This window comes from Salvelinus fontinalis, chromosome 9 (genome assembly GCF_029448725.1).
Source record: "Salvelinus fontinalis isolate EN_2023a chromosome 9, ASM2944872v1, whole genome shotgun sequence".
NCBI classification, from domain to species: Eukaryota; Metazoa; Chordata; class Actinopteri; order Salmoniformes; family Salmonidae; genus Salvelinus; species Salvelinus fontinalis.
In genome coordinates, this window is record NC_074673.1 from 3540542 (window position 1) to 3556852 (window position 16311).

Sequence of the window (16311 nt, forward strand, 5' to 3'; positions counted from 1 at the left end):
AGAGATGGAGAGAGAACAGAGGGATGGAGAGAGAACAGAGGGATGGAGAGAGAACAGAGGGATGGAGAGAGAACAGAGGGATGGAGAGAGAACAGAGGGATGGAGAGAGAACAGAGGGATGGAGAGAGAACAGAGGGATGGAGAGAGAACAGAGAGATGGAGAGAGAACAGAGGGATGGAGAGAGAACAGAGGGATGGAGAGAGAACAGAGAGATGGAGAGAGAACAGAGGGATGGAGAGAGAACAGAGGGATGGAGAGAGAAAAGAGGGATGGATAGAGAACAGAGGGATGGAGAGAGAACAGAGAGATGGATAGAGAACAGAGGGATGGATAGAGAACAGAGGGATGGAGAGAGAACAGAGAGAACAGAGGGATGGATAGAGAACAGAGGGATGGATAGAGAACAGAGGGATGGAGAGAGAACAGAGAGATGGATAGAGAACAGAGGGATGGATAGAGAACAGAGGGATGGAGAGAGAACAGAGGGATGGAGAGAGAACAGAGGGATGGAGAGAGAACAGAGGGATGGATAGAGAAGTAGAAACACACAAAGCCAGTAGCATGGTGAGTGTGTAGAAGCCGTTAGTACATAGATCACAAACCAAAACCACACAGTTATACATTACTGTTATATTACAGCTACTTTTTGTTAATTCCTCCGAGGCGTCCCAGCAAACACACAACCAACACCACAACGTTGTCTCAACGTTGACCCTATGTCGCTGTTTGCTGGGACGATTCTGTCTATAGCCAGGTTTCCAGCCACACTTCCTATGTGAGTAAAGTACATGACAGGCCTGATGGTAACGGAACATTTTGTTTTGGGTGAACTTTTTAAAAACACAATTACGCTAGCCACGGTGGGATGGTTTTTTGTGTCTTTAAAATAACTTATGCACAAATATTGGTATATTACGACTTGTCGGAAAAGCATTTTATTAAGGCTACAGATAAAATAAATGATGTTGAACTTCACAGGGTGGTGAACGTACACGGTGAGGAGCTGCATGACGTGTTGTTACGTGTACTACGTCATCACGCACAGCCTTGACATCTGCAACAAGTCACATTTGATGGAAACTCATCTCTGGTGGGAAAACGTGCATATTGTTTTTTACATGCAGATTTGAGTCATATTGGGATGGAAACCTGGTCGCCCAATTGGATGGAAACCTGGTCGCCCAATTGGATGGAAACCTGGTCGCCCAATTGGATGGAAACCTGGTCGCCCAATTGGATGGAAACCTGGTCGCCCAATTGGATGGAAACCTGGTCGCCCAATTGGATGGAAACCTGGTCGCCCAATTGGATGGAAACCTGGTCACATTGACCACTCATGAACTTGGAATCAGTGACTCTAGGGACTGCTACAGGAAACATTGTGAATGTTGTGCCTGTGTTGTGAGGAGCCAAGGCAAGACCTGTAGGGGACCGCTCTGCTCTCAGTCTCTCACCTTGTGCTGTGAGGAGCCAAGGCAAGACCTGTAGGGGACCGCTCTGCTCTCAGTCTCTCACCTTGTGCTGTGTGCGGACAGCCTCCAGTGGGTAGTCTCCCTTGGCGGTCTCACCACTCAGCATGATGCAGTCGTTACCGTCCAGAACGGCGTTGGCGACATCGGAACCCTCAGCACGAGTAGGGCGGGGCTTCTTGATCATGCTCTCCAGCATCTGGACCAATCAGGAGAGAGGAGAGATCATTAGGCACCAATCAACGACAGGATAGATTATTTACATCGATGCATTTATAGAGAGTGGCCTATTAGGCATAGATCTCTGCCTTTTCCTCTAAGGTTTGGTCAAAGGCTTGAGGGCTCCTCTTAAAACGGACTAGCAACCCTGGTATTATCTACCATTGAATTCAGTGTATTTGAGTCTTAACAGGTTATCAGACCCTGCTTTGGGTGTGCTTTGCAGACAGGGATGGAAATGAAGCATGTATGAGGGGGTCGAATCAGTGTATTTGTCAAGTGCGCCGAATATAACACACACAACACAGTGAAATGCTCATGTATGAGGAGGTCTAGTAGTTATGTATGAGGAGGTCTAGTAGTCATGTATGAGGAGGTCTAGTAGTCATGTATGAGGAGGTCTAGTAGTCATGTATGAGGAGGTCTAGTAGTCATGTATGAGGAGGTCTAGTAGTTATGTATGAGGTCTAGTCATGTATGAGGAGGTCTAGTAGTCATGTATGAGGAGGTCTAGTAGTCATGTATGAGGATGTCTAGTAGTCATGTATGAGGAGGTCTAGTAGTTATGTATGAGGTCTAGTCATGTATGAGGAGGTCTAGTAGTCATGTATGAGGAGGTCTAGTCATGTATGAGGAGGTCTAGTCGTCATGTATGAGGAGGTCTAGTAGTTATGTATGAGGAGGTCTAGTAGTCATGTATGAGGAGGTCTAGTAGTTATGTATGAGGAGGTCTAGTAGTTATGTATGAGGAGGTCTAGTCATGTATGAGGAGGTCTAGTAGTTATGTATGAGGAGGTCTAGTAGTCATGTATGAGGAGGTCTAGTAGTCATGTATGAGGAGGTCTAGTAGTCATGTATGAGGAGGTCTAGTAGTCATGTATGAGGAGGTCTAGTAGTTATGTATGAGGAGGTCTAGTCATGTATGAGGAGGTCTAGTAGTCATGTATGAGGAGGTCTAGTAGTTATGTATGAGGAGGTCTAGTAGTCATGTATGAGGAGGTCTAGTAGTCATGTATGAGGAGGTCTAGTAGTCATGTATGAGGAGGTCTAGTCATGTATGAGGAGGTCTAGTAGTCATGTATGAGGAGGTCTAGTCATGTATGAGGAGGTCTAGTAGTCATGTATGAGGAGGTCTAGTCATGTATGAGGAGGTCTAGTAGTCATGTATGAGGAGGTCTAGTAGTTATGTATGAGGTCTAGTCATGTATGAGGAGGCCTAGTAGTCATGTATGAGGAGGTCTAGTAGTCATGTATGAGGAGGTCTAGTCATGTATGAGGAGGTCTAGTAGTCATGTTTAAGGAGGTCTAGTCATGTATGAGGAGGTCTAGTCATGTATGAGGAGGTCTAGTAGTTATGTATGAGGAGGTCTAGTAGTCATGTATGAGGAGGTCTAGTAGTCATGTATGAGGAGGTCTAGTAGTCATGTATGAGGAGGTCTAGTAGTCATGTATGAGGAGGTCTAGTAGTCATGTATGAGGAGGTCTAGTCGTGTATGAGGAGGTCTAGTAGTCATGTATGAGGAGGTCTAGTAGTCATGTATGAGGAGGTCTAGTAGTTATGTATGAGGAGGTCTAGTAGTCATGTATAAGGAGGTCTAGTAGTCATGTATGAGGAGGTCTAGTAGTCATGTATGAGGAGGTCTAGTAGTCATGTATGAGGAGGTCTAGTAGTCATGTATGAGGAGGTCTAGTAGTCATGTATGAGGAGGTCTAGTAGTCATGTATGAGGAGGTCTAGTAGTCATGTATGAGGAGGTCTAGTAGTCATGTATGAGGAGGTCTAGTAGTCATGTATGAGGAGGTCTAGTCATGTATGAGGAGGTCTAGTCATGTATGAGGAGGTCTAGTAGTCATGTATGAGGAGGTCTAGTAGTCATGTATGAGGAGGTCTAGTCATGTATGAGGAGGTCTAGTCATGTATGAGGAGGTCTAGTAGTCATGTATGAGGAGGTCTAGTAGTCATGTATGAGGAGGTCTAGTAGTCATGTATGAGGAGGTCTAGTAGTCATGTGTGAGGAGGTCTAGTCGTGTATGAGGAGGTCTAGTCATGTATGAGGAGGTCTAGTAGTCATGTATGAGGAGGTCTAGTAGTCATGTATGAGGAGGTCTAGTAGTCATGTATGAGGAGGTCTAGTAGTCATGTATGAGGAGGTCTAGTAGTCATGTATGAGGAGGTCTAGTCATGTATGAGGAGGTCTAGTAGTTATGTATGAGGAGGTCTAGTAGTCATGTATGAGAAGGTTTAGTAGTCATGTATGAGGAGGTCTAGTAGTCATGTATGAGGAGGTCTAGTAGTCATGTATGAGGAGGTCTAGTCATGTATGAGGAGGTCTAGTAGTTATGTATGAGGAGGTCTAGTCATGTATGAGGAGGTCTAGTCATGTATGAGGAGGTCTAGTCATGTATGAGGAGGTCTAGTAGTCATGTATGAGGAGGTCTAGTCATGTTTAAGGAGGTCTAGTCATGTATGAGGAGGTCTAGTCATGTATGAGGAGGTCTAGTAGTCATGTATGAGGAGGTCTAGTAGTCATGTATGAGGAGGTCTAGTCATGTATGAGGAGGTCTAGTAGTCATGTATGAGGAGGTCTAGTCATGTATGAGGAGGTCTAGTAGTCATGTATGAGGAGGTCTAGTAGTCATGTATGAGGAGGTCTAGTAGTCATGTATGAGGAGGTCTAGTAGTCATGTATGAGGAGGTCTAGTAGTCATGTATGAGGAGGTCTAGTCATGTTTAAGGAGGTCTAGTCATGTATGAGGAGGTCTAGTCATGTTTGAGGAGGTCTAGTAGTCATGTATGAGGAGGTCTAGTAGTCATGTATGAGGAGGTCTAGTCATGTATGAGGAGGTCTAGTCATGTATGAGGAGGTCTAGTAGTCATGTATGAGGAGGTCTAGTCATGTTTAAGGAGGTCTAGTCATGTATGAGGAGGTCTAGTCATGTATGAGGAGGTCTAGTAGTTATGTATGAGGGTGTCTAGTAGTTATGTATGAGGGTGTCTAGTCTGCGGGCAACGTGTCGGACCTGTGTGGCGCAGGTGATGGGCTTGCCGATCCTGTTGCAGCGTCCGGTCATCATCTTCTGGGCGATGAACACCTTCTCTGTGGGGATCTCAATACCCAGGTCGCCGCGGGCAACCATGATGCCATCGCTAGCCTCCAGGATCTCATCGAATCTACCCAGAGACAGACAGTTAGTTAATCAAGTCAGTATTATCCAGCATTGGGTATCTATATTTCCAAGCGGCTAAACTGATGCTCAAGACAGTAGGATCCTTCAAGTGGAGATCTCTTACTTTTTTACTTTTGAAAGTACTGAAAATATACTAAATAGCCACTACAATGCTATCGTGTAGTCAGCGAGGCCTCTCTCAATCGCTCTCTCTGTATCTCCCTCTCTCTCACACACACACACACACACACACACACACACACACACACACACACACACACACACACACACACACACACACACACACACACACACACACACACACACACACACACACACCTGCGGACGCCCTCGTGGTTCTCCAGTTTGGAGATGATCTTGATGTTTTTGCCCTTCTCTCCCAGCACCTTCCTGACGGCGTGTACATCAGCTGCCTTACGGATGAAGGAGGCGAAGACCATGTCGACTCCCTGTTCCACACCGAACTGCAGATCCTGGATGTCCTTCTCAGAGACAGCGGGCAGGTCCACAGCAGCACCGGGCAGGTTCACACCCTTCTTAGAGCCCAGAGTACCACCATTTTCAATCTCACAGTCCAGGAAGTCAGCTCCTGGGGACAATAATGTGTGTCAATCACAATGCCACAGCCAGAACAACGGTACAGTAACACGTTTCAACAGGCAAAGTAGAAGGACTTAACTTTTAGCATGTAGCTACTTCCTGTCATTTTCTAGGTTGTGAGAGTGTTATTCTGTTGCTACAGTAGGATGTTGCTAGGATACTCACCGACTTCCTTGACCTTCAGGGACATGAGGCCGTCGTCGATGTAGACGTGAGCTCCGACCGCCAGGATCTTGGTGATGTTCTTGTAGTCCAGCCACAGGTGCTTCTCGTCACAGTTGTCCTTGTACTTGTCGTCCAGGGTCAGCTTGATGTGAGCTCCCTTCTTCAGCTCGACCTCAGCTTCGCCACTCTGTACAGGGGAAGAATCATGTGATTACACAACTATTACTATAGTATGATGTACTGTCTATCTCTATGGGGAAGGACATGGATTATAGTATGATGTACTTTATATCTGTACGGAGAAGGGCAGGGATTATAGTATTATGTACTGTATATCTGTACGGAGAAGGGCAGGGATTATGGTATTATGTACTGTATTTCTGTATGGAGAAGGGTAGGGATTATAGTATTATGTACTGTATATCTGTATGGAGAAGGGTAGGGATTATAGTATTATGTACTGTATATCTGTACGGAGAAGGACAGGGATTATAGTATTATGTACTGTATATCTGTACGGAGAAGGGCAGGGATTATGGTATTTTGTACTGTATTTCTGTACGGAGAAAGGCAGGGATTATAGTATTATGTACTGTATATCTGTACGGAGAAGGGCAGGGATTATAGTATTATGTACTGTATATCTGTACGGAGAAGGGTAGGGATTATAGTATTATGTACTGTATATCTGTACGGAGAAGGACATGGATTATAGTATTATGTACTGTATATCTGTACGGAGAAGGGCAGGGTTTATAGTATTATGTACTGTATATGTCTATGGGTTAAGGACAAGGCTCATGATCATTACATACATTCTGATGCCAGTAGTATTTTACAGTACTTGATGTATATCAGCGTTATGATATCATTGCTTGTTCGTTGTATTTCTTGCTGCTAGCTTGACCAATGCCTTCCTTTTGATCAAATCAACGATCAACACAATAGCGGGTAGGTCATTTTGGTACTACAGTCAAGAAATGTACCTGCTTGTCTCTGTTTTAATTGGTCTGTAAAGTGTATTTGTGATGATACACTTGAACTGAAGTTGGACTTTTCATAAAGATGTACTTCATGGTGAATGACTACTCACGCCCTTGATGAGTCCAGTCCTGATTTCGGGTCCCTTGGTGTCCAGAGCGATGGCCACTGGTCTGTACTCAATGCTGCCGGATCCGAAGCTCTCGGTGGCTTCACGGACATTCTTGATGGTCTCAGCATGATACTGAATAGAACAGAAGATTTTTTTTTTAAATTCTCCCCCCATCGAAACAGAAATGTATCTGTTTTTTTTATTTTATTCCCACCCCCCTCTGAACACCACACCGATGAGAGTCTGGAAAAGAGGGGGTGTCATATTTGTATTTTATTTATTATTTAACCTTTATTTAACTTGGCAAGTCAGTTAAGAACAAATTCTTATTTACAATGACGAGCCTACCCAGAGCCAAACAAGGACGACGCTGGGCCAATTGTGCACCGCCCTATGAGACTACCAATCACGTCTGGATGTGATACAGCCTGGATAGTATCACTTAGAGACAGAGGTTTTAGCATGCCATGACACTGCATATACTATGGAAAACAAATTCTATGGGTCTGAGCGTAGAGACTTGAGGAACGCCAAATGTAACTTTAGAACTTTCAGATGATTTGCCAACCAGCTGGACCAATAGTAGTGCTCAGATAGTAGTGCTCAGTGTGTTGAGATTTTAAATCAACTTTAAATTAAGTTTGATTTGATTTACTGTAGGGGATGTCAAATCATTCAGAGACGTGTAACGATTCTCATTTTTGAGAACATCAATCTTACATAGGTATTCCTCTTGTCCAGATGGGATAAGGCAGTGTGCAGTGTGATGGCGATTGCATCGTCTGTGGACCTGTTGGGGCGCTATGCGAACTGAAGTGGGTCTAGGGTGTCCGGTAAGGTGGCGGTGATATGATCTTTGACTAGTCTCTCAAAGCACTTCACATGATGACAGAAGTAGGTGCTATGGGGCGGTAGTCATTTATTTCCGTTATCTTTGCCTTCTTGGGAACAGGAACAATGGTAGCCATCTTGAAGCATGTGGGGACAACAGACTGGGATAGGGAGCGATTGAATATGTCCGTAAACACTGGTCTGCGCATGCTCTGAGGACGCGGCTAGGGATGCCGTCTGGGCCGGCAGCCTTGCGAGGGTTAACACGTTTAAATGTTTTACTCATGTCAGTGGCACTGTATTGTCCTCAAAGCGAGCAAAGAAGTTGTTTAATTCATCTGGGCGCAAGGCGTCAATCTCCGCGACGAAGCTGGTTTTCTTTTTGTAATCCGTGATTGACTGTAGAAACTGCCACATACATCTCGTGTTTGGGCCGTTGAATTACGACTCTACTTTGTCTCTATACTGATGCTTTGCTTGTTTGATTGCCTTGTGGAGGGAAGAGCTGCACTGTTTGTATTCGGTCATGTTTCCAGTCGCCTTGCCATGATTAAAAGCGATGGTTTGCGCTTTCAGTTTTGTGCGAATGTTGTCAGCAATCCACGGTTTCTGGTTAGGGAAGGTTTTAATAGTCGCCGTGGGTATAACATCACTGATGCACTTGCTAATAAACTCCCTCACCGAGTCAGCGTATACATCAATGTTGTTGTCTGAGGCTACCTGGAACATATCCCAGTCCACGTGATCAAAGCAATCTTAAAGCGTGGAATCCGATTGGTCAGACCAGCGTTGGATAGGCCTGAGCACGGGTGTTTCCTGTTTTAGTTTCTGTCTATAGGCTGGATGCAACAAAATGGAGTCACAGTCAGATTTGCCGAAGGGAAGTTGGGGGAGGGCTTTGTATGCATCGTGGAAGTTAGAGTAGCAATGGTCCAGAATGCTACCAGGTCGTGTCGCGCATTCAATATGCTGATAGAATTTAGGAAGTCTTGTTCTCAGATTAGCTTTGTTAAAATTCCCAGCTACAATAAATGCAACATCATGATATACGGTTTCCAGTTTACATAGAGTCCAATGAAGTTCTTTCAGGACCTTCGAGGTATCTGCTTGGGGGGGATATACACGGCTGTGACTATAATCGGGGAGAATTCTCTTGGTAGATAACACAGTCGGCATTTGATTGTCAGAGTGAGCATCGGGTTCTTGGTCACCTCCCTGACCAAGACCCTTCTCCCCAGATTGCTCAGTTTGGCCGGGCGGCCAGCTCTAGGAAGGGTCTTGGTGGTTCCAAACTTCGTCCATTTAAGAAAGATGGAGGCCACTGTGTTCTTTGGGACCTTCAATGCTGAAGACATTTTTTGGTTTCCTTCCCCAGATCTGTGCCTCGACACAATCCTGTCTCGGGAGCTCTACGGACAATTCCTTCGACCTCATGGCTTGGTTTTTGCTCTGACATGCACTGTCAACTGTGGGACATTATATAGACAGGTGTGTGCCTTTCCAAATCATGTCCAATCAGTTGAATTTACCACAGGCGGACTCCAATCAAGTTGTGGAAACATCTCAAGGATGATCAATGTAAACTCAATTTCAAGTCTCATAGCAAACGGTCTGAATACTTATGTAAATAAGGTATAGCTTATTTTTATTTATTTTTTGCAGAAATTTCTAAAAACCTCGCTTTACTTTGTAAATTATGGGGTATTGTGTGTAGATTGATGAGGATATATATTTTTTATATAATCCATTTTAGAATAAGGCTGCAACGTAACAAAATGCGGACGAGTCAAGGTGTCTGAATACTTTCCGAATGCACTGTACATCCATTAAATGCTCACTGCCTCCTGGTATATCGGTGTTGAAAGCCCAACAACATTCAACAAACAGTACTAAGTAGGAGCTGGCAAAGTGCAATTTAATATGTTATGTTATGGCCTAAGCATAACCACATAGCATAGCAACGTAGCATAGCAACGTAGCATATAACCATGTAGCATCGCCAAGTAGATTTAACAAAATAGAATAGCCAAGTAGGATAGCCACGTTGGTTATAACGATGTAGAATATCCAAGTAGAATAACCATGTAGAATATAACCAAGATTAGCCAAGTTGGATAACCAGGTAGTGTTAGCCAAGTAAATTAGCCATGTAGCATATAAACATGTAGCATATAACCAAGTAGTGTTAGCCAAGTAGATTTAACAAAATTGAATAGCCAAGTAGGATAGCCACGTTGGTTATAACGATGTAGAATATTCAAGTAGAATAACCATGTAGAATATAACCAAGTATAATAGCCAAGTAGTATATAACCATGTAGCATAGCTACATAGCATATAACCATGTAGATTAGCCAAGTAGGATAACCAAGTAGTGTTAGCCAAGTAAATTAGCCATGTAGCATATAAACATGTAGCATATAACCAAGTAGTGTTAGCCAAGTAGCATAGCCACATAGAATATAACTAAGTAGTGTTAGCTGGCTTCTGGTCCCAAAACAGTTTCTGCCTATAGGAGCGAGACAGACTCAGAGACTCAATGACACTCACTTAACAGTGCTCTATAGTAGACAGACATAGGACAATTAGCCAGGTTGAAATGTAAGGATTTGTTTATGTTTTATTTTAGAATAGCAAAGTCTTAGCTATTTTAGCATAGCCAAGTAGCTTAGCGTTAGCTCCTGGTCCCTCTAAACACGTTCTGCGAGAACCTGAGACGTGGCTATTTACATCTCCTCCGACCACCTGACCAGTGACAGAGGTCGAGTTTCCTTTTGCCCTTCTGATAATGTCTCCGACCTCAACACATGACAGATGCCATGTAAACAAACATAAGTTCAAATGTCCGCGAAGATGTCTGTCAGAAGGTCCTGCCATTGGGAGTTGCTCTGTCTATCTTGTTTTTCATGCACCACTAACATTCCCAAACAGACACTAAAATGGTGCCACCACAACTTGCCCTGTGACGTGGCTGTAGGCTCCTACGGCGTCAGATGCTAGCCCTTGACATTACCTTCCTTCACGTTTTATCTCTAGCCTTAGAACTAGCTCATCTGATTCAACGAGTCAACTAATCATCAATCAGGCTGAGTACTTGTTCGATGGAACAAGCGTGCACTAGTTCTGGCCTGAGGCAAAAATGTCCAGTCATGGAAGTAATCGCGGAATAGACTGGGAAATCCTGACCTAATTATAACATTGATACACATGTACATGTAACGTCATCTAGTGCTGATACATAAATACAGCACTGAACTTCAGAGTAGAACGTCTTCTTCGGACAAGCAATTAACCGTACTATTGACCTTTGAAAGGGCATGGAATTCAAATATCAAACGTATCGCTTCGATATCTGATACTGCTGTATGATTTGGGGTGCACTCCGACCCAGCCAGGGTGAAACAGGTCAAAAAGCCATGACTTTTAAAGGGGAGAGGTCAGTAGTGTGAACCCCAGAACCCTGGCTACCATCTGGCGGCAAGACAGAAGACAGACTGGCTGACTGGGGGAGGAGGAAGAGGAGGAAGAGGAGGAAGAGGAGCCACTAAAGTGCATGTAAGAGCGTTCAGATCAGCTTACAGACTGACATTTAAATGGTACAGTGATAATGTCACAATGAGGGTGGCTGGTGCTGCAGACTCACTAAAGGTTATAGGATGAGGATGGCTGGTACTGCAGACTCACTAATAGGTTATAGTAAGCCTACATCCAAACTGGTCTTTATATTCGGTTGAGTGAATGTCACCATATTGCTTTCACCTATCCTTTCAGACTAACAGGAGTAAGGGCTATGGGGTCCGTTTGGAATTCAGCACTAGTCTAAATCCTAGAACAGCTGTGGTGGCCTCAGTACTAGTGTCCTTTCCCTTGGCTTCAGTACTAGTGTCTTTTGCCTTGGCTTCAGTACTAGTGTCCTTTGCCTTGGCTTCAGTACTAGTGTCCTTTGCCTTCAGTACTGGTGTCGTCCTACTACTGACCTCATGAGTTCCGTGAGAGAAGTTCATTCTTGCAATGTTCATCCCAGATTTGATCATCTCCTTGGCCATGTTCACTGATCGGGAGGCGGGTCCTGCATGTGGACAAGATGACAAGCAAAGCTTATAGAGGGATATTGTGAAGGTTTAGGAGAGATATACCTCTATTGTGAATGTTTTGGAGAGATATACCCCTACTGTGAAGGTATTGGAGGGATATACCCCTACTGTGAATGTTTTGGAGGGATATACCCCTACTGTGAAGGTTTTGGAGAGATATACCCCTACTGTGAAGGTTTAGGAGGGATATACCCCTACTGTGAATGTTTTGGAGGGATATACCCCTACTGTGAAGGTTTTGGAGGGATATACCCCTACTGTGAAGGTTTTGGAGAGATATACCCCTACTGTGAAGGTTTTGGAGGGATATACCCCTACTGTGAAGGTTTAGGAGGGATATACTCCTACTGTGAAGGTTTTGTGGCCTATTGTAGGCACACCTCACACAAAAACCATGTGTATAGGATGTTGAGTAGTGTAGTGAGGTTGTTCAGTGGTGAGGGAGTGAGAGGTCATGAGGGGTGAGGTACGGTTGGGTAGTGAGGTGAGGTGAGGGGGGAAGTAGTGAATAGTGAAGGGAGTGAGGGCGGTTGAGTAATGAGGAGGGGTGTTGTTGACTAATGAGGAGGGGTGTTGTTGAGCTGTACCGATGGTGCAGATGATTCCGGTGTTGCGAGCCACAGCTGGCTCGGAGTCGATGTCCAGAAGACACATGTGCTCCAGGAAGGTGTCGGCCATAGCAGCATGTAGCTGCTGCGTCTGGATGAAGGCAGAGCCCATATCCTTTCCTTTAGACATGATTGGATCGGTGTCTGAGAAATCCTGGAAAGGGAGAGAGGGAAAGAGAGAGGATAGAGGTGTTGAGGAGATCTTTTGACACTGGGTTAATGTTCTACAACCACCTCTGACATATTGAACCAAGCCTCTCTAGATACTCCTGAAAGTTCGAGGTTGGAGAGGTCTTGATATCATTTTTCATGCCAAGTCTATTTATACTGTGTGTGTGTGTGTGTGTGTGTGTGTGTGTGTGTGTGTGTGTGTGTGTGTGTGTGTGTGTGTGTGTGTGTGTGTGTGTGTGTGTGTGTGTGTGTGTGTGTGTGTGTGTGTGTGTGTGTGTGTGTGTGTGTGTGTGTGTGTGTGTGTGTGTGTGTGTGTGTGACACTTGGCTTACACAGCTGCTCTGAGTCAATCCCACTGAATCAGGCTTTGATACTAGATCTTTGCACTGCCATGCTACCTACCAACAGACATTGCATATTAATGCTAGAGACATACTGTAGCAATGGAAAATGGACTCGCTGAAGTATTCGGGTTTACTTTATAATGTGAAAGAGAATGAAAGCCTGGAACATTTCAGAGAGAGGGATGGGGGGGGCTGAGACTATTCATAATAAATCATCATAAATTTTATCTCAACTCCGCTTCAACCGATATTACCGATTTATTGATTGTGAATATTGTAATAGAGGTTTTTAGTAGAACGTTAGAGGTGCACCAACTCAACTGACAGTGGCTCTGGAAGTTCAGCCTGACAGTCTGAAGGAGGTAGGGACTCAGCTGGCCACACACACACTGTAGCAGCACCACCAAACTAGGACCGCAACAATGAGAGCATGTGTGACTGCGTGACTGCACACACACACACACACACACACACACCCAGATAACGCCCCCACATTCCAGTCACCCGTAATGACCAGGGGCATAGCCTCTTGACAAGGAACTGGTCGGTGGCCACTTTTTGTAGGAGGTGGTTCTCACAGTGGGTGGGAAACTTGAGTAGTCAAAAAGGATTTAGCAAATGTCACATATTAATTCAACATTGGGGGATATTCTTTTCGACCTCAAAATAATTAACTAGTCAGAGCAACATTATTCACATAGGTTGGCATAAATATCATAGAGAACCTGACATGTACTGTGACACAATCCCATCTATCATAGAGAACCTGACAAGTACCGTGACACCATCCCATCTATCATAGAGAACCTGACATGTACCGTGACACAATCCCATCTATCATAGAGAACCTGACATGTACCGTGACACAATCCCATCTATCATAGAGAACCTGACATGTACCGTGACACAATCCCATCTATCATAGAGAACCTGACATGTACCGTGACACAATCCCATCTATCATAGAGAACCTGACATGTACCGTGACACAATCCCATCTATCATAGAGAACCTGACATGTACCGTGACACAATCCCATCTATCATAGAGAACCAGACATGTACCGTGACACAATCCCATCTATCATAGAGAACCTGACATGTACCGTGACACAATCCCATCTATCATAGAGAACCTGACATGTACCATGACAGCATCCCATCTATCATAGAGAACCTGACATGTACCGTGACACCATCCCATCTATCATAGAGAACCTGACATGTACCGTGACACCATCCCATCTATCATAGAGAACCTGACATGTACCGTGACACAATCCCATCTATCATAGAGAACCTGACATGTACCGTGACACAATCCCATCTATCATAGAGAACCTGACATGTACCGTGACACCAGTCCAGCTATCAACTGCTAAAGTGCTACTCCGTTTCCTCGCAGATAAAACCTTAGCAGACTGTTTGCCTATAAGAAGAGCTACATTATCTGGGTGACACAGTCACTGGCGTGAGCAGACTTTCAGAGAGACATAGATTCATTCACACGTTTGTAGAGAGAGAAAAACTACAATATCCAAGTGGGTTTCGTTCTATAGGATTTTATTTTTTTTACTCTATGAGGATATTGAATTATAGAGCTATGATTCCAGGAGCGTAATAGTGGTTTAGTAATGCAAACCGAGTGGTAGGGCTATGTCACCTACAGTGGTTTATTAGCACATCGTATCAAAAGATAAGCTTCTGAATACAATGTCATTAAAATAGTAGAAAGCAAATTGTTCCAGGCTCTTTGACTTACAGTAAGTATAGATTAATCTTTTTTTTTTTTGCTATAGTAGAGGAGAAACATTGAGGATGACAGGAGGTGTCAGTGCATATCAAATAGAAATGCATTATTTCATTTTGAGTCATTTAGCAGACACTCTTATCCAGAGCGACTTATATTATGTCAATAACCAAATTGTTATGCTTAATATTGCTCAGCTTCAGTCATGTAGGTATCCCACAAATTAAATTATACTTCATCAATGGAGAACATGCATTTGCATGAAACAAACACAATTATTTCACTGTAAAAATTTGGAACACAGGTATAAGTAGTTGTCATTACTTTTAATTGTATTCAGACTGAAATATAAAAATAAATACCCCATATTACACCATAACAATTTGATTCAAAACGTTCTGGAAGTAAAGTAACATTCAATAGTTAAAAGTATATTACAACCTTTCTATAACCAAAATTGATAGAACAATGTAATTAACTCAAGACAGCTATGTTAATATTATTTAGCAATAATTGTCCATCTAATGATAAATGTAAAGTTGATCATTTACAGATGAGGACGCAGTGACTCACCTACCGGGTGAACGTTGCAGGGACCAATGCGCCCACCAGCCGAGCTCTGGCGAAAGATAACCCCCCAAACTGACCGGGACTACTTCCCCAGACGAACATAGGGTATCCCTCCGATGTCACATGGGGTGACTATAGGGCGGAACGGTAATGACGATATTCCATTTATAATCCGTTAATTGTACACCAAATGTTTAATTATTGATAACAATATGTATTTAGTATGATATATGTTAAAGTCTACGAGTATTTTGGGGGATTATAGACATAATTTTCACCAGCAGAGAGGAATGTTACATTAAAAAAAATACAAGCGTTCTAGGGCCTTCTCGTTGACAAATCAGAAAGCTTCCCTGCGCTACTTAAAATATGAACCAGAGGTATGTTTGCAAACGACACCATAGATAGTGAGTTCAACTGTAGGTCGAAGTTCATGTTGTCGAGACTAGACCAGTGCAGGGGCTGCGTCTTCCTAGTCTGTTTTATGGATTTTTGTAGTATAGAAAATATTTTCTGGACAGTCTAAAATTCCCCAAATTAGTTAAGTCAAACACTATTATTGTGAAAATAAACTTTTGTAATCAAAAAGTAGTTTGAATATGTTTTGACATTGGTTGCTTACTTTACTTTGACATTTTTTTATCACAATAAATAATATAAAAATAAAAAACAAAAGTGAAAAGTACAGGTGCTCAGTCAATGAATTTGCATTCATACCAAACATACTGCCTTCCAAATAAGCATGGGCTATTCTACTGTATGCCGCAGTGGTTCCCAGTGCCTTGAGAACCTGTAGAATGCACATGGACATTTTTGGACTTGCAAGTACTAGTGCTGGTCAGATGAAAACATTAAATAGCACGTGGTGACATCTGTATCGTTCTTTAAAGTTTGGCGCCCTCAGGCTGTTGTTACATTTGTATGTAGAGAATATGTTCATTAATTAATGATTGGTTGGTAATAGAGCTACCCCATAGACAATGATAGAGGCCTCTAGCGGCCAAAAGGCCATTTTAGTATGGGCAGCGCCATTGAGGGCTTCCACCATTTTAAAGTAGTTATTAACGTAGTCATCTGGGTGGGGATTCCTATGGGTTGTAGCCTCAATAGTGCTGCCAATGCTGTCACATACGCTATAATGGCACAGATATAAAGATGAGTCCTCTATCTATCTCTATGCATTTGTCTCATTTGTGGGCACAGATATGA

General features: G+C 43.5%; 1 protein-coding gene across 2 annotated transcripts in view; it reads right to left on the bottom strand.

Moving 5' to 3' along the window:
* Positions 1-15191, bottom strand: part of LOC129861906 (pyruvate kinase PKM-like) — a 34563-nt gene extending 19372 nt beyond the window's left edge. The window contains exons 1-8 of one of the 2 annotated variants that reach the window (XM_055933089.1): positions 15106-15191; positions 12248-12422; positions 11544-11635; positions 6736-6867; positions 5643-5829; positions 5196-5466; positions 4710-4860; positions 1517-1669 (exon numbers count right to left, since the gene is read on the bottom strand). In XM_055933089.1, the coding sequence (XP_055789064.1) occupies positions 1517-1669; positions 4710-4860; positions 5196-5466; positions 5643-5829; positions 6736-6867; positions 11544-11635; positions 12248-12398 (1137 nt within the window). In that variant the 5' untranslated portion in view covers positions 12399-12422; positions 15106-15191. The remainder of the gene's footprint in view (positions 1-1516; positions 1670-4709; positions 4861-5195; positions 5467-5642; positions 5830-6735; positions 6868-11543; positions 11636-12247; positions 12423-15105) is intronic. The other variant, XM_055933090.1, reaches the window with a different exon arrangement.
* Positions 15192-16311: the final 1120 nt, after the last annotated feature.